The sequence below is a fragment of the Trematomus bernacchii genome, unplaced genomic scaffold (genome assembly GCF_902827165.1).
Source record: "Trematomus bernacchii unplaced genomic scaffold, fTreBer1.1, whole genome shotgun sequence".
Classification (NCBI taxonomy): Eukaryota; Metazoa; Chordata; class Actinopteri; order Perciformes; family Nototheniidae; genus Trematomus; species Trematomus bernacchii.
The window spans coordinates 3,369,349-3,383,630 of record NW_022987313.1 but is presented as its reverse complement, the minus strand read 5'-3'; the positions used below and the strand labels follow the sequence as shown (position 1 = coordinate 3,383,630).

General features: G+C 39.5%; 2 protein-coding genes across 2 annotated transcripts; both read right to left on the bottom strand.

Annotated features, from left to right (window-relative positions):
- Window positions 1-91: 91 nt before the first annotated feature.
- On the bottom strand, window positions 92-8,179 carry LOC117492459 (thrombospondin-type laminin G domain and EAR repeat-containing protein-like). Its single transcript, XM_034142768.1, has 13 exons — window positions 7,928-8,179; window positions 6,294-6,517; window positions 4,863-5,224; window positions 4,383-4,473; window positions 4,112-4,268; window positions 3,853-3,984; window positions 3,700-3,770; window positions 3,010-3,168; window positions 2,711-2,912; window positions 2,369-2,601; window positions 1,439-1,617; window positions 1,207-1,308; window positions 92-757 (listed from the first exon to the last, which is right to left on the bottom strand). Exons 1-13 carry the CDS (start codon window positions 8,010-8,012, stop codon window positions 604-606), a joined length of 2,151 nt encoding a protein of 716 aa, XP_033998659.1. The 5' UTR covers window positions 8,013-8,179; the 3' UTR covers window positions 92-603.
- A 1,802-nt stretch (window positions 8,180-9,981) lies between these two features.
- sumo3a (small ubiquitin like modifier 3a) lies at window positions 9,982-13,943 on the bottom strand. The gene is made up of 4 exons (XM_034144681.1): window positions 13,804-13,943; window positions 12,809-12,937; window positions 12,618-12,689; window positions 9,982-12,441 (listed from the first exon to the last, which is right to left on the bottom strand). The coding sequence occupies exons 1-4, from the start codon at window positions 13,822-13,824 to the stop codon at window positions 12,379-12,381; spliced, it is 285 nt and encodes a 94-aa protein (XP_034000572.1). The 5' UTR covers window positions 13,825-13,943; the 3' UTR covers window positions 9,982-12,378.
- Between the last annotated feature and the right edge of the window lie 339 nt (window positions 13,944-14,282).

The following is a 14,282-nucleotide window of genomic DNA, read 5'->3' as shown; positions in this document are numbered from 1 at the left end:
CACATCAAGTCTGGTTCTATTTATTGTCATTCCAATACACTCATAATATAATTTGACATACAATTAATGTAATAAGTAACTATCAGTCAAATTTCAGATATTCAGTTTATAAACAAAATGTTAAATATCATTCATATTAAATGTTTTTACAGAAATATATAAATCTCACATAGCTGTATACATTTCTGTCAGACAATGCACACAAATAAACAGATAAACTCTCATAAAAATATTGTGCTTGTGATATTTGGGTTATTATGAGGTACATCAGTTGTCCACCTAGCGCTGACGGTTGAATGCAGGGCCAAAACCTCTAGGTCATTTATAGTAGTCGCCACAAAATAATTCTGAAATAATTACGCATGTTGTCCTCATGTTGTTTAACCCCCAAAATCCCTAAAACAATATCAAGGTCATGACCTAAATTGCAGCTATGGCACTATATAAATTAGTAACAAGAAGAGAAAAGCTACATTTGCATAAACCCAATCACACATGTTAAATATTATTGCAAACATCGTCTCACACAGGAACACATGGACACTTCCAAAGAAGAATGAGAACATGTACACACACAAAGAAACAGTGCACTCTCTGTTTTTCCTAGTAAGTTTTCAGCTTAAAGATCTTGGCAAGAGGTGCTTTGGCACTAGAATAGATCAGATATGATTCTCCTTTGGAGCTAAAAAACTCCCAGTCACTGCATCCAATCGTTGGGAGCCAATGAACAGGAACAAATCCTTCATATCCCTGCCACCTAAAATTAAAAAGAGAAGAAGACTCATATATAAGATATGTCTGCATTTGTAAGGCTCTATAGTCAAATGAGCTAGGTCCTTATGAATCCTCACTTGTCAAGATTCAAGGCTTTTATTGTCATTCGTACATAGCTACAGTGTAGTTATGTCGATGAACATCTTAGGTCACAGGCTCCTCCAACAGTGCAACACAATAACACAGATAAAATAGTGCAAGTAAATACAATACAATAGAATAGAAGTAGTGCCATAAGAGTCTATACAAGTGATAAATCATTTGTAAGTTGCAAACAGGTGAATGTAGTTTCTGTATGTTATCACTAGCGTGGTTCACAGGAGGAAAATAAACATTAATACATTACTACATTACAACAGCACTAAGTTAGAGAGCAATCAGAATGGATGAATTATTTTACACTCTGAGGGGTGTTGTTGACAAGTTGAGTACCTGTAGACAACGCTGTTGAGAGAGTACGATTCCCCGTTGAAGGAGTTAGCAACAACCAGAAAATATTCCTCCCCGAGGCTGAAGAACTCCCAGTCCACTGCACTGGAGAGACAGAAAGGTATGTGGTGATGTCGAGAGGTTGAATTGGCAGCAAACCGCTTATTACACAGGAAGTGTGCTCATGATCTGTCTGTATGCACCTGGCAATGCTCAAACATTATCACATCTGTACCTGTAGGTGACTATATCCTGGAAGCGGACAAACAGCTGTCCAATCAGGTCCAGTTCGTAGATGGTGGAGTTGATGGCATATTGACTGGGCCCATTACCCTGGAGTCTGTGTCCATTGGCTACAACCAAGAAGACCCTACTGCCAATCTGAAACATTTCCCAGTCTGTGGCGCAGAACGTCTAGATAAACAATCAAAGAGAATACATCAGGTGTTTTTACTTGAGTAAAAGATCTAGAGACCTCTTTGTTTGCTTGAAGCTAAAGATAATAAAGCTGAAAGAGAAACTTCCAAGAAACTAAATGATGTAAAATGATATATTTGAGCTCATTTCCTGATTATTATAAATGATTAATTTGCCTCAAGGTGATCTTAGAAATCCTCACATCCAGCTGTGGAGTTCCCCTAAATCAACTCCTTTTGGTTTTTCTTGTGACTATTAATTTGTCAACCCTGTCTCCTGAAATGTGGCGAGATTCAAATATGATTCCCTATCAGTTACATGTCAAAGCACTGCTATCGCCAAACAGATTATCCCCATTTCTGTCTGTCAATCCCTTTTTATCTCTTCTGTTTGTGTTTCCTTCCTTCTGTGCTTTCAGACAAGATGCTTTTAATGTAATACTCATCTCAAAGATACAGATCTAATCGGCGGAAATCAAAGCCCAGCTGGAGAGAAGATAAACTATATGTAAATTATGGTGTAAAAAGCTACATTAAAGTGGAAATAAGACTAATTTACACTTCAAACTTCAACACCTTCCAAATATTTCCCTGATAGAGTACCAAACAGTCCCCTGCCATGGAGGTTTTTGGTTTGGTTTGTTGTTCTGTTAGTCAAAAGGATTACTGAAAAACGACTGGCCCGATTCAAAACTTCTAGTTTAGGTACATTTTTGCATTTATTTTGCCGTTTTATGTTCACCACATACCTTTATTGTCTGAAACACCTGGAAGCTTCCATTGACCCAAACGTAGATGACAGAATCAACAGAGGTTGTCACTCCATCAAAAGCATTTGCAACCACCAGGAAATGGTACGGTCCGACTGTGAAGAACTCCCAGTCGTACGCCCCTGAGGTCCGCAGCATCTGGTGGACCTCAAAAGACTTTGTCAACCTGTTCCATCTGTATATCACACTGTCTATGGTGTGATTTGTATCACCTGAAAGAGCAACCAGAAAGCAAGCAAATGAAACAGGGTAGTTTGTGCATGTCATCCCAAGATTTCTTTAAGTAAACAGGAAGTCATTTGATGGATGTTTAGTTGTTACCTTGTCTGTGATTGGCTACAGCGAGATAGGTTTGTTTATTGATTTGAAATGCCTCCCAGTCCCGTGCACAATGAGTCTGCAGAGTCTGGAACCGCACAAATAGTTTTCTTCTTTTGCTCCACTTGTAAATCACAGAAAAGTCATTCTCTGTTTGTTTGTGCTTGTCTGGCCCTCCTCCAGAATTAGACACCACCAGATAAACCTAGATCCAAGTGACAAAAGACCAGGAAATATCAGCTCTCCACACTACTTTGACCAGGTGGATGCATGAGCCCGATTTATATTACATCACTTCCGACCTTTTTGCCAATGCTGAAGTGTCTCCAAGCCAGAGCTTCATATGTGCTGATATTCTGGTAGAGCTGGAAACCTGCGTTGCTCCACAGATACACAGCAGAGCCAGAGGCTGACCTATGAGCCATAGCCGCCATCATACCCAGGCCAGGTAACTGGAACACCTGAACATTTAATACAAAAATACTGAAAAAAATGCTCTTTGAACAGCATTAAGGTAGGCTATAGAAGAATGGAATCAACGCATTGTGAACATCACTGCTACAAAAGATTGTTTGCAGAAATGTAATGAAGTCAAAAGTGGGACTGCAACTGAAATAAGCACTAAGATTAGCCAAATTAAATGTCTGGTATGCACACCTTTCTACCTAGAGAAAACGTACTTTTGACCAGAGGAATTAAGCACTAGTGGTATGGTTCCAAATCCTTTTTTCCCCATAAAACTGTAAAACAGGGTTATGTGCAGTGCATGACCCCTTGTCACATCATGCATATCTTGTGTTTCACAAGACAAAACAAAAAGAAATGTTGTATTCATCTTACTGTAGATCTAAGATATAGAGTCTCCTTGTGTGGGTCTTTTACCCTAATAGGGAACCCTTGGGCCTGTAAGTCTGATATTGTGATGGCTGTACAACAAAATAAGAAATATAAATATTAAAGTTATACAAAGTGGATGTAATGTAAAAGTGTACCTCTATGTCATGTGTCTCTGATCTGGTGGGGAGGACCTGGTGTTCTGACACGTAGTCCAGTCGTTTATGATCTGAGTAGATGGAGTAGTGAGATTTTTGTAAATGTAAAGCTGAGTAAAACATGCTTTTGGTGTTTGGATGGTAAGTTCTCACCTTCTAACACGGTGATCCACACAGTACCGTCACAGAGATAGAGGCCTTTACTGAGTGGATTGAACCACATCTGGCCTTGGAGCGTCTTTGAGCACAGTCGCTCCGTCCCCACTGACACTCGCTCCTCTGTCACTGGCAAATCATGATCAAAACAAAGATAAGCAGACAATCAAAAGGCAAGGAAGCAGAAAAACATATTATTTGTAAGATATCTTTCATAATACTTTCAAAAGTATTTTAAAATGTGTCTGCAAGTTACCATAGGAAGTCACATGGCTGTCCCCCTCACTCTCTATGACAGAAAGGTCTGACAGAAGTGGTGGTACTGACAGAACTGCTAGTTGGGGGTCAGAGGAGGGGCAGATATAATGGGTGGCGTCCAAACCTGGCACCAACACCAGCTGCCGCAACAGACCCTGTACACGAGGCAGCAGATAAGAAGGAAAAGGATTGACTGTTTTTATCGGAAACATTTTTTATTATGTGGTTCAGAAAACGTATTTTTCATGCTCAGAAAACACAAGTCTTACTGAATACAAGCCTTTCCATCTTCCCCGACTGCCAATGTGAAATCTCGCTCCTTGAATGTTGAGGTCTGGAGGGAAAGGCCCGGAGGGAACTCTGATGGCAATACAAATACATCATTATTTCTAATAGCTGAGCTAAGTTGTTTTTCTTCAATGAATGACACTAACAACTCTGTAATTAAAGGAGTATCCTCCATTCTCCTGTTTGTGCTACTGAGACAGGAATCGTATTGTATTAGACACCATACGGTAGCTGATATTCCTTCGCTCTGTGTGCCAAAGGGAGTTTCCACAAAAAAAACATATATCACACATTGTCAGACCCCTGTGATATAGCTGCAGGGTGTGAGAGGATTTGGAGCAGTGCCATTGTGATGAAGGATCTACAATCCCTCAAAGGAATGCAGAGGCAACAGGAAGAGAGGATGGTGGGAGACCGACACACCCAGTGAACAAAAAACTGAAAAGCAAAGAAAATCTTACATTTCCAGAGGTGAGTTGCAGTCCACAGTGAGCCTGACATGATGACTACCAACGACTAACAAGAGCGTGTGCCACTGATTGTCATCCAATCGGGTGCCTCGAAACACCCAGTGATCTACGACCCCTCTGTGACCTTTAAGAAGGAAGTGCAGACGATTTTTCGAGAACCTCAGGCCCAGGATGACGCGTCCAGGCTCCTCATTACTCTTGACTCGCCTCTCCTCTTCCCTATTTCCATGTTGCTCTTTTCCACTGACACCCCTCTCTAAAATGTCCCCCTTATTGTTGTCCTCTTCTTCCTCATCCACTCCTGTTTTCTCTCCTTTTTTTGGCTCCGTCAAGGAAAAGATATATTCATTTCTCTGAAAGGTAAACAGGGAAAACAGTCAGTATTTGGCAAGGGCCGAAAGTAACAACGTACATTTACTGAAATACTTATTAAATGCTGCAAACATTAATTAATTAATCAAGGATATAGTCAACAGATGAATCGATAATGAAAGATTTGGATTTGAAATGTATGTCCCAGAGGGATATATGTTCACCCCATCGACACAACAGATATACACATAGCAACACATAGCAATAAATAGCGATACAACAACACAGCGACATGCATCAACACATAGTAACAGCAACGCACAGTAACCCCAAATACTTTTAGCAACAAACAGACAGTAAACAAAAACATCATGTGTGAATCCATATTATCCCATTAGTGTCAGCAAGGAAGATTGTTAGGGCTGCTTAGTGAGCTCTTTTTCCATTTCAGTGTCCTATGTCTCCAACATGGGAGTAATGAAGTCTTGGATCGGGGGATTAGTGTCATTTGATATTGTGAGAGCGATGTATGTGAGATGTATGTCTGATACACTGGGTGTGGGAAGCAGATTCATTTGGAGGCAGTGCGTGTGATGCTGGTGAGTTTGTTTTCCGTTGGTGATGGTATAATAGTGAAAAAGCAGGGGAAACAGGAATGCTAAGCCACAGGAAGAAGCAATTGTTTCATGGACTATCAGTGATGAAAAGTGGAACATTTGTATTTACAACCCAAATTTGTACTTCTTAAAATGTACTTTTCAAATCACTTAATCATACTGCAACATCAGTTTTAAGATTATCAACAGTTTAATTTTCAATGAGTTTTTATACAATGCATATACAGTATACATATATCCCTTAATATACTCCATTGTTTAAATTGCCTCCACCACAAAAATGCTGCATATTGAGCATTTCTAGGTACTTGAGGTTGTTGATATTATTTGTGTACTTTAACTTTAAGTATCATTTTAAATGTAGGGCCTTTATTTGAAACAGAGTTTTTTCACACTACACCGGTATGGGTACTTTCACTAAATGAAGAAGCTGAGTACTTCTTTGACCAATGGCATTCAGTAACGGATGTTTCTGATAAATGTGGAGCCTCACCTTGGGCGCACTGCTGGAGACCTTTAGAGTCACAACAATGGAGAATTGTTTGGGGAAGAGGTCGCAGTTGACCAGCAGCTGGGAGGAGGGAAAGCTCATGGAGGTGTGAGGGCTTGAGAAACTGACGCCCCTCACCCCTCCGGCCTGCTTCATGTTCACCCCTGGTACCAGTTTGGAGGTGTCCCTCTCCAGGACAAAAGACAAAAGATCCAGAGGAAGCATATCTGCAGACAATAAGCAAATAAAGAACTCAGGAAGATTGTTTTACAGCTGAAAGCCTTATTTATGGAGGAATTGCTACACTAAAGCAGTTGTTCCTAAACGTGGGGTAAGGAGGACCCCCTAAAGGGGTCGCAAAATAAATATATGGGGCCCTGAGATGATTAATAGGATTGCAAAGAGTCAATAAGATGATCTGCTTCCCACACTTTAGAATTCTCATCAATAAATTATTTAAACTGATCAACCTGATCATGGAAGCTCATTCTTAGGAATTGATGGAATAGTCAACCAAATAGGGAAATATTGTATTTCATACTCCACTACAATTATTTGACAGCTTTTACTTAACAAATGAATATGTTTGCATACAACACACGTGAAAAGATGTTGATAGGAGATGCTATGTAATAAAATAAACTGCCCAACAGCATTTACAAGTAGAGCTGAAAAAAAGTCAATTTACAGAAAATACATGAAGATTTTTTTTTAATGCAAAATCTTAACACTGATTTTGAATCTTTGGTTAATTGTAACAGACATCATTTTGTGAATTTTTTCAAACCAAACAACCTATCGATTATTCAAAAAAATAACCAGCAGATAAATCCATAACAAAAATAATCATTTAGTAGTTTCAGCATAGAAGAGTCATTTGCTCCAACTCAACCAACAACAAGGGTAAACAATTGCTTTAATATAAATGCATCAGTATAATATTATGTGATGACATGACATATTATAACAGCCACAGGGGACACAGTAATATTACTTTAAAAAATGTAAGCATATTTTCCTGATAATCCTGTTATACTTTTACTTAATTAAGATGTTATAGTGGGGTAATATACTTTTAATGAGGTAAGGAATCCGACCACAGCTGCTCAGAGGTAAACCATTTGAGACAAAAGGAGAAGACATAGCTTTATTGAGGTGACTCATGTATAAAAGAGTTGGGAGACACCACCCGGTGTGTGAGAAATAGCCCTGGGTGATGGTGGAGCTATAAGGAGGGGTTGTTATTAAAAAAGGACGCTTCATGAGCAACGGCAATAATAGAAGAGAAATGCCCTGAAATTGATGAGGCATCATATGAATGTTCGTCCTGACAATATGATGTGTATAGAATTGTTGTGGAATCCTAACCACATCCAATGTCTGTACTTGTTTGTGGAAGTTAATTTAACTTAATATTGCACGCAATACTGCACACACACAAACACTCCCACTGAACTGTAAGCAGACACAGACAGTTGGAATTATCCAAAAGAATTTTAGCTGGAGGGGTTTCCCAGGTTTCTAAATGAAACCCTAAACCATCCGCACAATAATCATTAACTGTGTTGAAGTGAGCTGAGGTAATAGAGAGGGAAGCTGAGGTTGGGGAGAGGTAAAATAGAATGAAATGATGTTACCTGTGCAGCGTCTCCATGTGTCTGCGGTGCAGTCAATGACCCTTAACCCCAGGAGAAGGAAGTGCAGAAAAATGAGCAAAGTCATCACAAAAATCCTGTTTGGTTCAGTTGCCAGCTGGTGCGCATGTCTCCATACCAAAGATATTTCTCTTGCTTCTTTTGTCTCTATCTTAAGTGACAACAAACACAAGAGAAAACTGTGTATTATTCATGTTGATATGATTTTCAAGATCCAAAGAAAGATTTCTAGCCACAAACTCTGTTTCTAAAAATCACAAATATATAAACTAAGACCCAGAGCATCTGTGCTGGAAGAGGAATTCATTCATCTGTGTGGAGAATCCTGCACCTGCAGCTCCTTTTAAACACCAGAGCCATGCAAATCACTAACCAGCCTGTCATTCATCCGCCCTCAACCGCCTCTGATGACACAGACCTGACAGAGGGTGAGCTGCTCCTGTGTGTGTGTGTGTGTGTGTGTGTGTGTGTGTGTGTGTGTGTGTGTGTGTGTGTGTGTGTGTGTGTGTGTGTGTGTGTGTGTGTGTGTGTGTGTGTGTGTACATATTTCAATGTAATAGTATGGAAAATGTCTGTCCAAAGACACATTCCTCCTGATATTCACTACATGACAAGGGGCCATAGCAGACTAAATGTAATTAAAAAGGCAACCCAAAAACATAACAGTTGTGACCTTTGGTCCACTAATAGTAACATGGATATGAGCTATTATCATATTAGTTGTATCCCTATAGTTTATTACCTGAGAAACTGAGGTATGTGCATGAACCCAGCTGTGATATTAAAGTCTCAAACCAGGATGTTTTCCTAAATAATCTGCAAATATGGGGCAGTCTGGGGCAATGAAATTAGGCAAACACTGCAATGACAAAGTAATAAGATAGCCTGGGTTAAATACAAATTGCATAATATAAAATTGGTTAAATCCCATGTTTTGACTTTTGAATGCAAAGTCTAGTTTTCTATGGTCACCTAAAAATGTCATTCAACAACAAAGCCTATTTGATCCTGATGTGTTGGTTACTAGGCGCTCGTGTAATATTCAGTCTGTGTTGTAAGAGGCGTCCGCATCAGACCTCTCTGAATCCTATCATCCAATGACCGGCACATTTACAAGGCAAATACACTTTGTCTCTCTTCTTGTCGCCCATACAGATCATAAACTGCACGCAGATCATGATACCAGATATAAACCCTGCCCTGCTTTTCTTTTCCCTCTTTCCATTCATTAATCTTTCTTCCTTCCAGGCATGGACTGCAGTTTCAGAGGGAGATGTTTGCATGCAGAAAAGTGAATAGAGATTTTCCACTTGTTTTTCCTTATTCCTGGTTTGACTTATCAACTGCTGCCATACGGCTTATCACTTTTCCAGTTGTGGTGAAAGTAACCAGTCGATGTGTCAGATTAAATCTAAGACTCTAAATCCGGCATTGGCTGATAAAGGGACTATTTTTAATCCTTATCTGATTTAATATAATTACTTTTTATAGGCTGCTTTAATCAACCAAGTGATCCTTTGTATTATTTAATGTATTCTCAGGTGCGTCGTGTCACGGATAACAGAATGTTATTCTAACTTCTGTTTTTACATTTAAGCAGAAATGTCTAGATTCTTGTGTTTCTGCATGTCCATGTTTCATATCAGATATAATCTTTTGTTGGTGAATATTCAGAGAAGTGTGTTTTGTGATAAATTCAATCCAAGCAGACAGAGCCTATCATAGTTCACTGGCACCATCTAGCTGTCAATTTCCTTAAAGACACATGCAGTGTTTCAATCTGTCATTTTTGGCATACATTTTTAGTAGGCAAGGCTTAAGAATTCAAACCGTCTTTTTTATAATCCAACACACCTCAACTATGTATAATTGTGTTATGACAGCCATGTTCTGCCACGTGACAACATTTCAAGAATACCAGGTAGAAGAGAGAATAAATGGTTGACACGTGTCACAGGTTGAGCTGTGACGTGTTGTACAAAAGCAAATACACATTTTTGAACACAAAGAAATAACAATGCATGTTACAGCAAATCTGAGTACCAAACTATATTTATTGTATACAGTAGTAAAAGACCACAAATAATGTACAAATCAGTAGAGAAACAAATAACATGACAAGACGCGGGCCCAGTTCTTCGTACATGACAAAGCTTAGCTCATGTTAGCCAAGCTTAAAATATCTTAGTCCTAAGTTCTTCAAATGCAAGTGGAAGGCTGTCCTGATAACTGTGCTTTTTTTGTGAACGAAAAGCTAAAACCAGGATCAATACTTGATGTGCTTGTGCAGAGGTATGTTCATGGGAGAATGACAAAAAAATAACTCTGTACCAACCTAGCTTGTCAAATGCTTGTTAATCAATGTGGGAAGGATGACAGTTTGGTAGTCCTTAAAATGTATTACTGAACATTTGAGCATGTGGCAGTACAGTGAAGCTTTTCAAACAGTGATGTTAAATGTTAATTAAAAACGTTTAATGTTTGGCATTTACAGTTTTTATTTATATAGAATGCATACAAAAATACAGCTGACACTTGATTTGGACTACAATTTAATTACCGAAAAAAAGAAAGCTCCTTTCTAATGTGGCGGAGCAAAACTACATCCAAGGTTATGGAAACGTATCTTGCGGAGACTTGAACACATGAAAATCGCAAAAAGCTGTGTTGCTTAAAAGTAAATAACAAAAGTGTGTCAAATGTAATGGCTAATTGACTCAAACCCTGTTATGTTACAATCAATGAGTACGCCAAAGATGTAGTCTTATCTGAAAATAAATTACATTTGCAAAACTTAAAAATTGTTTGTCATGACCCAACTCACTCATAATCTTGTGGACTACTTGCTTCAAAAACACATTTTCCCAACTGAACTGAGAAACCCAAATTCAGGTCAGGGCATCAACTATTACAACAAGCAATCTCAGGTAACGGTGTACGAAGAACGGGCCATGTGGGTACAGAACAATTATCTCCCAAACTGCATTGGTTGCCCTCCCACTTTGCAACAAACTGAATGCATCCTTCTCTGAACTGTAAAATATTGGAGACACTCATCACCACCTAAGACTGTTTGCAGATCTGAAGTCAGGCTTTTGAACAGATTGCCTTAAATGTTTAAACAAAAGGAAATAGGTTGATTTCTGACAAAGCAGTGAAAAGTGTCTTCAAAATGAGTTTGCAGAAACTGACTTTTATTGGATATCCACTCTCAAACTAGGAGCTGCTTTTCTTCAAAAACATTTAGAATCAGTTTTCTCATGAGTCTACATTCTCAAAGACAATGCAGAGATGAGAGAGCTGACTCAAAAACAGCATTGAGTAACAACCTTCCAGTTATTACCCCCAACATTTAAAACACAGAAGCAGAGCCAATTGTAAGAATACCATTGGGGACTGGCAATTGACCAGCTTAATCAGAAAAAAGGGGAAGAAAACAAGTTATGTATTCCACATTAAGAGACCATCGTTACAAAGATAGACCACAACCAGTTCCAGCAAAGGATAAATAACATTTCCCTCACTTAAACAGGCTTTTGTCTGGATGAGCGAATAAAAGTCTGTACCACGGATACCCAGAGAAGATTTCTCAATTAGTTGAAGTCAAAAGGAAGCAAATAACATGAAATACAAACTCCCTTAAAATGTGACGGGTTAGACCTTGCAATTTGCTTCTACAGTGATCCAAGTACATCAAATATAAAACAGAAGTTCAATCTTTGGAGTATTGGTCCAAGCCCCAAAACTTAATCTAACATCCACTCTGAGACTTCTGTACAAGAAAATCAACAAGCCTCCTGCATGGTAATTGTTAAAAGACAATTAAAAAACAAACACACATTGCAGCACTCTTAAGCGAAAGCACCTAAAATGCAGAGAATTCAAATACCTTTCTTGACAGAAGAGCAGGAGTCACCGTTCAGATAAAAAACAAACACATGAAAGCGAAGTGAAATGGAAGGCGGGTGTGTATTAAGTTCAGATGGTGCTTCCACTTCACAACATTTCCATGCCTACCGAGTGTGACCCCGGACAAAAACTTGCATTCGACCCTGATGGATGAAAACTGTGACAATATACCAGATACTAAGCTTTCACTGGAGAGTGAATGAGAAGCACTGACAAACCAGGAACACATGTGACGCGCTGTTGGTCCAATCGCAGCCTGCGGTGTCGGGAGGAAAGGTTGTCCTGATTGGCCAGCAGAGAGACTGTTGACACGCACAAAAGTTCAGTCCTGGCTGTGACAGTACATAAACAGCTGAGGGGCCCCCTCCCCTCACACACCTGACGAAGAACCATGACAGACATCTCAACTAAAGAAATAATAATAATAATAAAGATAATAATAGTAGGCTGAGAGGAGCGATGGGAAGGGGAGGGGCAGTGAAGGTGGCTGAGGGTGGCCGTCAATTAGGGTGGTGGTGGGGCGCTTAGCAGTGTCCGCCTGTCTGCTGCTGGAAAACATCTATGGTGTCTTCATCTTCCATCTCCAGCTGAGAGAGGCAGAGGAAAAGAGATCCCAGTAAGTAAATATAAACAATAACTATACAGGTATAATGATGCAGATTTATAAATATAACATTTTAGTAGACTTTTCAGAGACGCTAAATAAACATTGCTGAATATTCTCTTCAACAGTGACAGGCTTCTGTGTTGCATAATATATTACCTGTGCAGGTGTATCCGTCTCATTGATAGGCTGGCCGTCAAACCTGAACCTGATCTGCCTTATTGCGAGACCCTGCAGAAGTGAGGACAGACATGAGGGTGAATTTACACATAGTAGCAACATGAAGTGTGCAACTAATGATAAGGCTGTCTGAGGTGTTGCAGTAAGTTCAATTTGGTCTTTCAGCTTACCTGTCGGTCACAGTATGCCTTCATCAGTTTGCTGAGCGGTGTGTGTCTTTTGATTTTGAACTGGACCACCGACCCATCTTGCCCTGCAACCTTAAGATTGATGTGATCGTTCTCAGTCTTTACTCCCTCCTGCAAAAACAAAAGTGTTTAACATGGCGTAAACATGCAGGTTACAAGCTACAGAGTCACCACATTCATGACACTAATGGAGCTTACTCTAAAGTCACTGCATGGTTCACTGCAAAAGAGCAGTATTACAGTTGCATGACAAACGAAGTAACATAAGTTACAAGCCTGAAACTTTTAAATGCATTTAAGTGAAAACTCGATGTGTGGTGAATGAAAACACAATTAAGTAGTTATTTAAATAAACAAACGTATGTGAGGCAGCCTAAAACATGCAGGTTAAGGTTGCTTCAGTCACAGATGCTAACGTTAGCATGATTAGCTTCGTGCTAGGTATTTGGCACACCAGCCCCTTTAAGACCGATACAGAGTTTAGCTGCCGGCTAACGCTGCTAGCGATTTTGTTTGGTTGTACTGATGCAAAACAGGCACTGATACATTAAAAACAACCACAATAGCACAGCTACAGTGTATTTTATTTCTGTGATGCACCTCCATTTGCGCTCTTTTGTAGCTGCTGCAGTTGCGGCATTTTCGGCGTTGCGGGCATAACGTGGTCCCGTTTCGACAAAGAAAAAAATCCGCAAATGACAATCATGGTGTAATTGACATTTCTGATCAAAATCTTCGAGTATCCATTTAGTATGACAGGATATCTCATATATCCACCAACAGAGTGATGTGTAGCCGCATGTAGATGTAAATATGGATGTGACTGGTACTCATTCATTTGCGAAACAAACACTGCGCCGATTCAGAGAAACGTGCAAACCAGGCCATTTTAGATTGCACATCTAAGAAATGGTTTGGCAGGAAATCTACTCAGCAATCACTATACATATACAGCTATTTAATTCCTTATATCTTACCTTTGGCTTTTCCTCTGACATCCTGGCTGTATTTTGTGTGCTGGGGTTCAAAATAATCGGTTAATTGGGCTATATTTGTCTCTCTGCCGCCTTCTGTGCTCTCTTTTCCTCCGCTGACGGGTGCGCGCTTTGGACCGAAGTTATAATGAAACGATTGGATCCGAGAATACCACGTGACTTGTAAACCTCGGGAGCGCGCACACGGGAGCGCGCACATGCAAATTACTCGAGCACGCGAGCCCATGGAGTGAATGCTCTTCTATTCCTCTTAATACTCCTACAATAGCATGTTTTTATAGGATATTTATATATGTATTAAAACAGTAAGTAGGCTATATAAAGTAGTAAATGAAAGTTATATCAAAAATCATTTTTTTCAGATTTCAAGCACCATCTTAAATGTCCTTACGGCTTCAAAACTATTTTACCCACAAACACTATATTTACTAAAAGCAAGTTTAACTTATAGAAAAAACGTT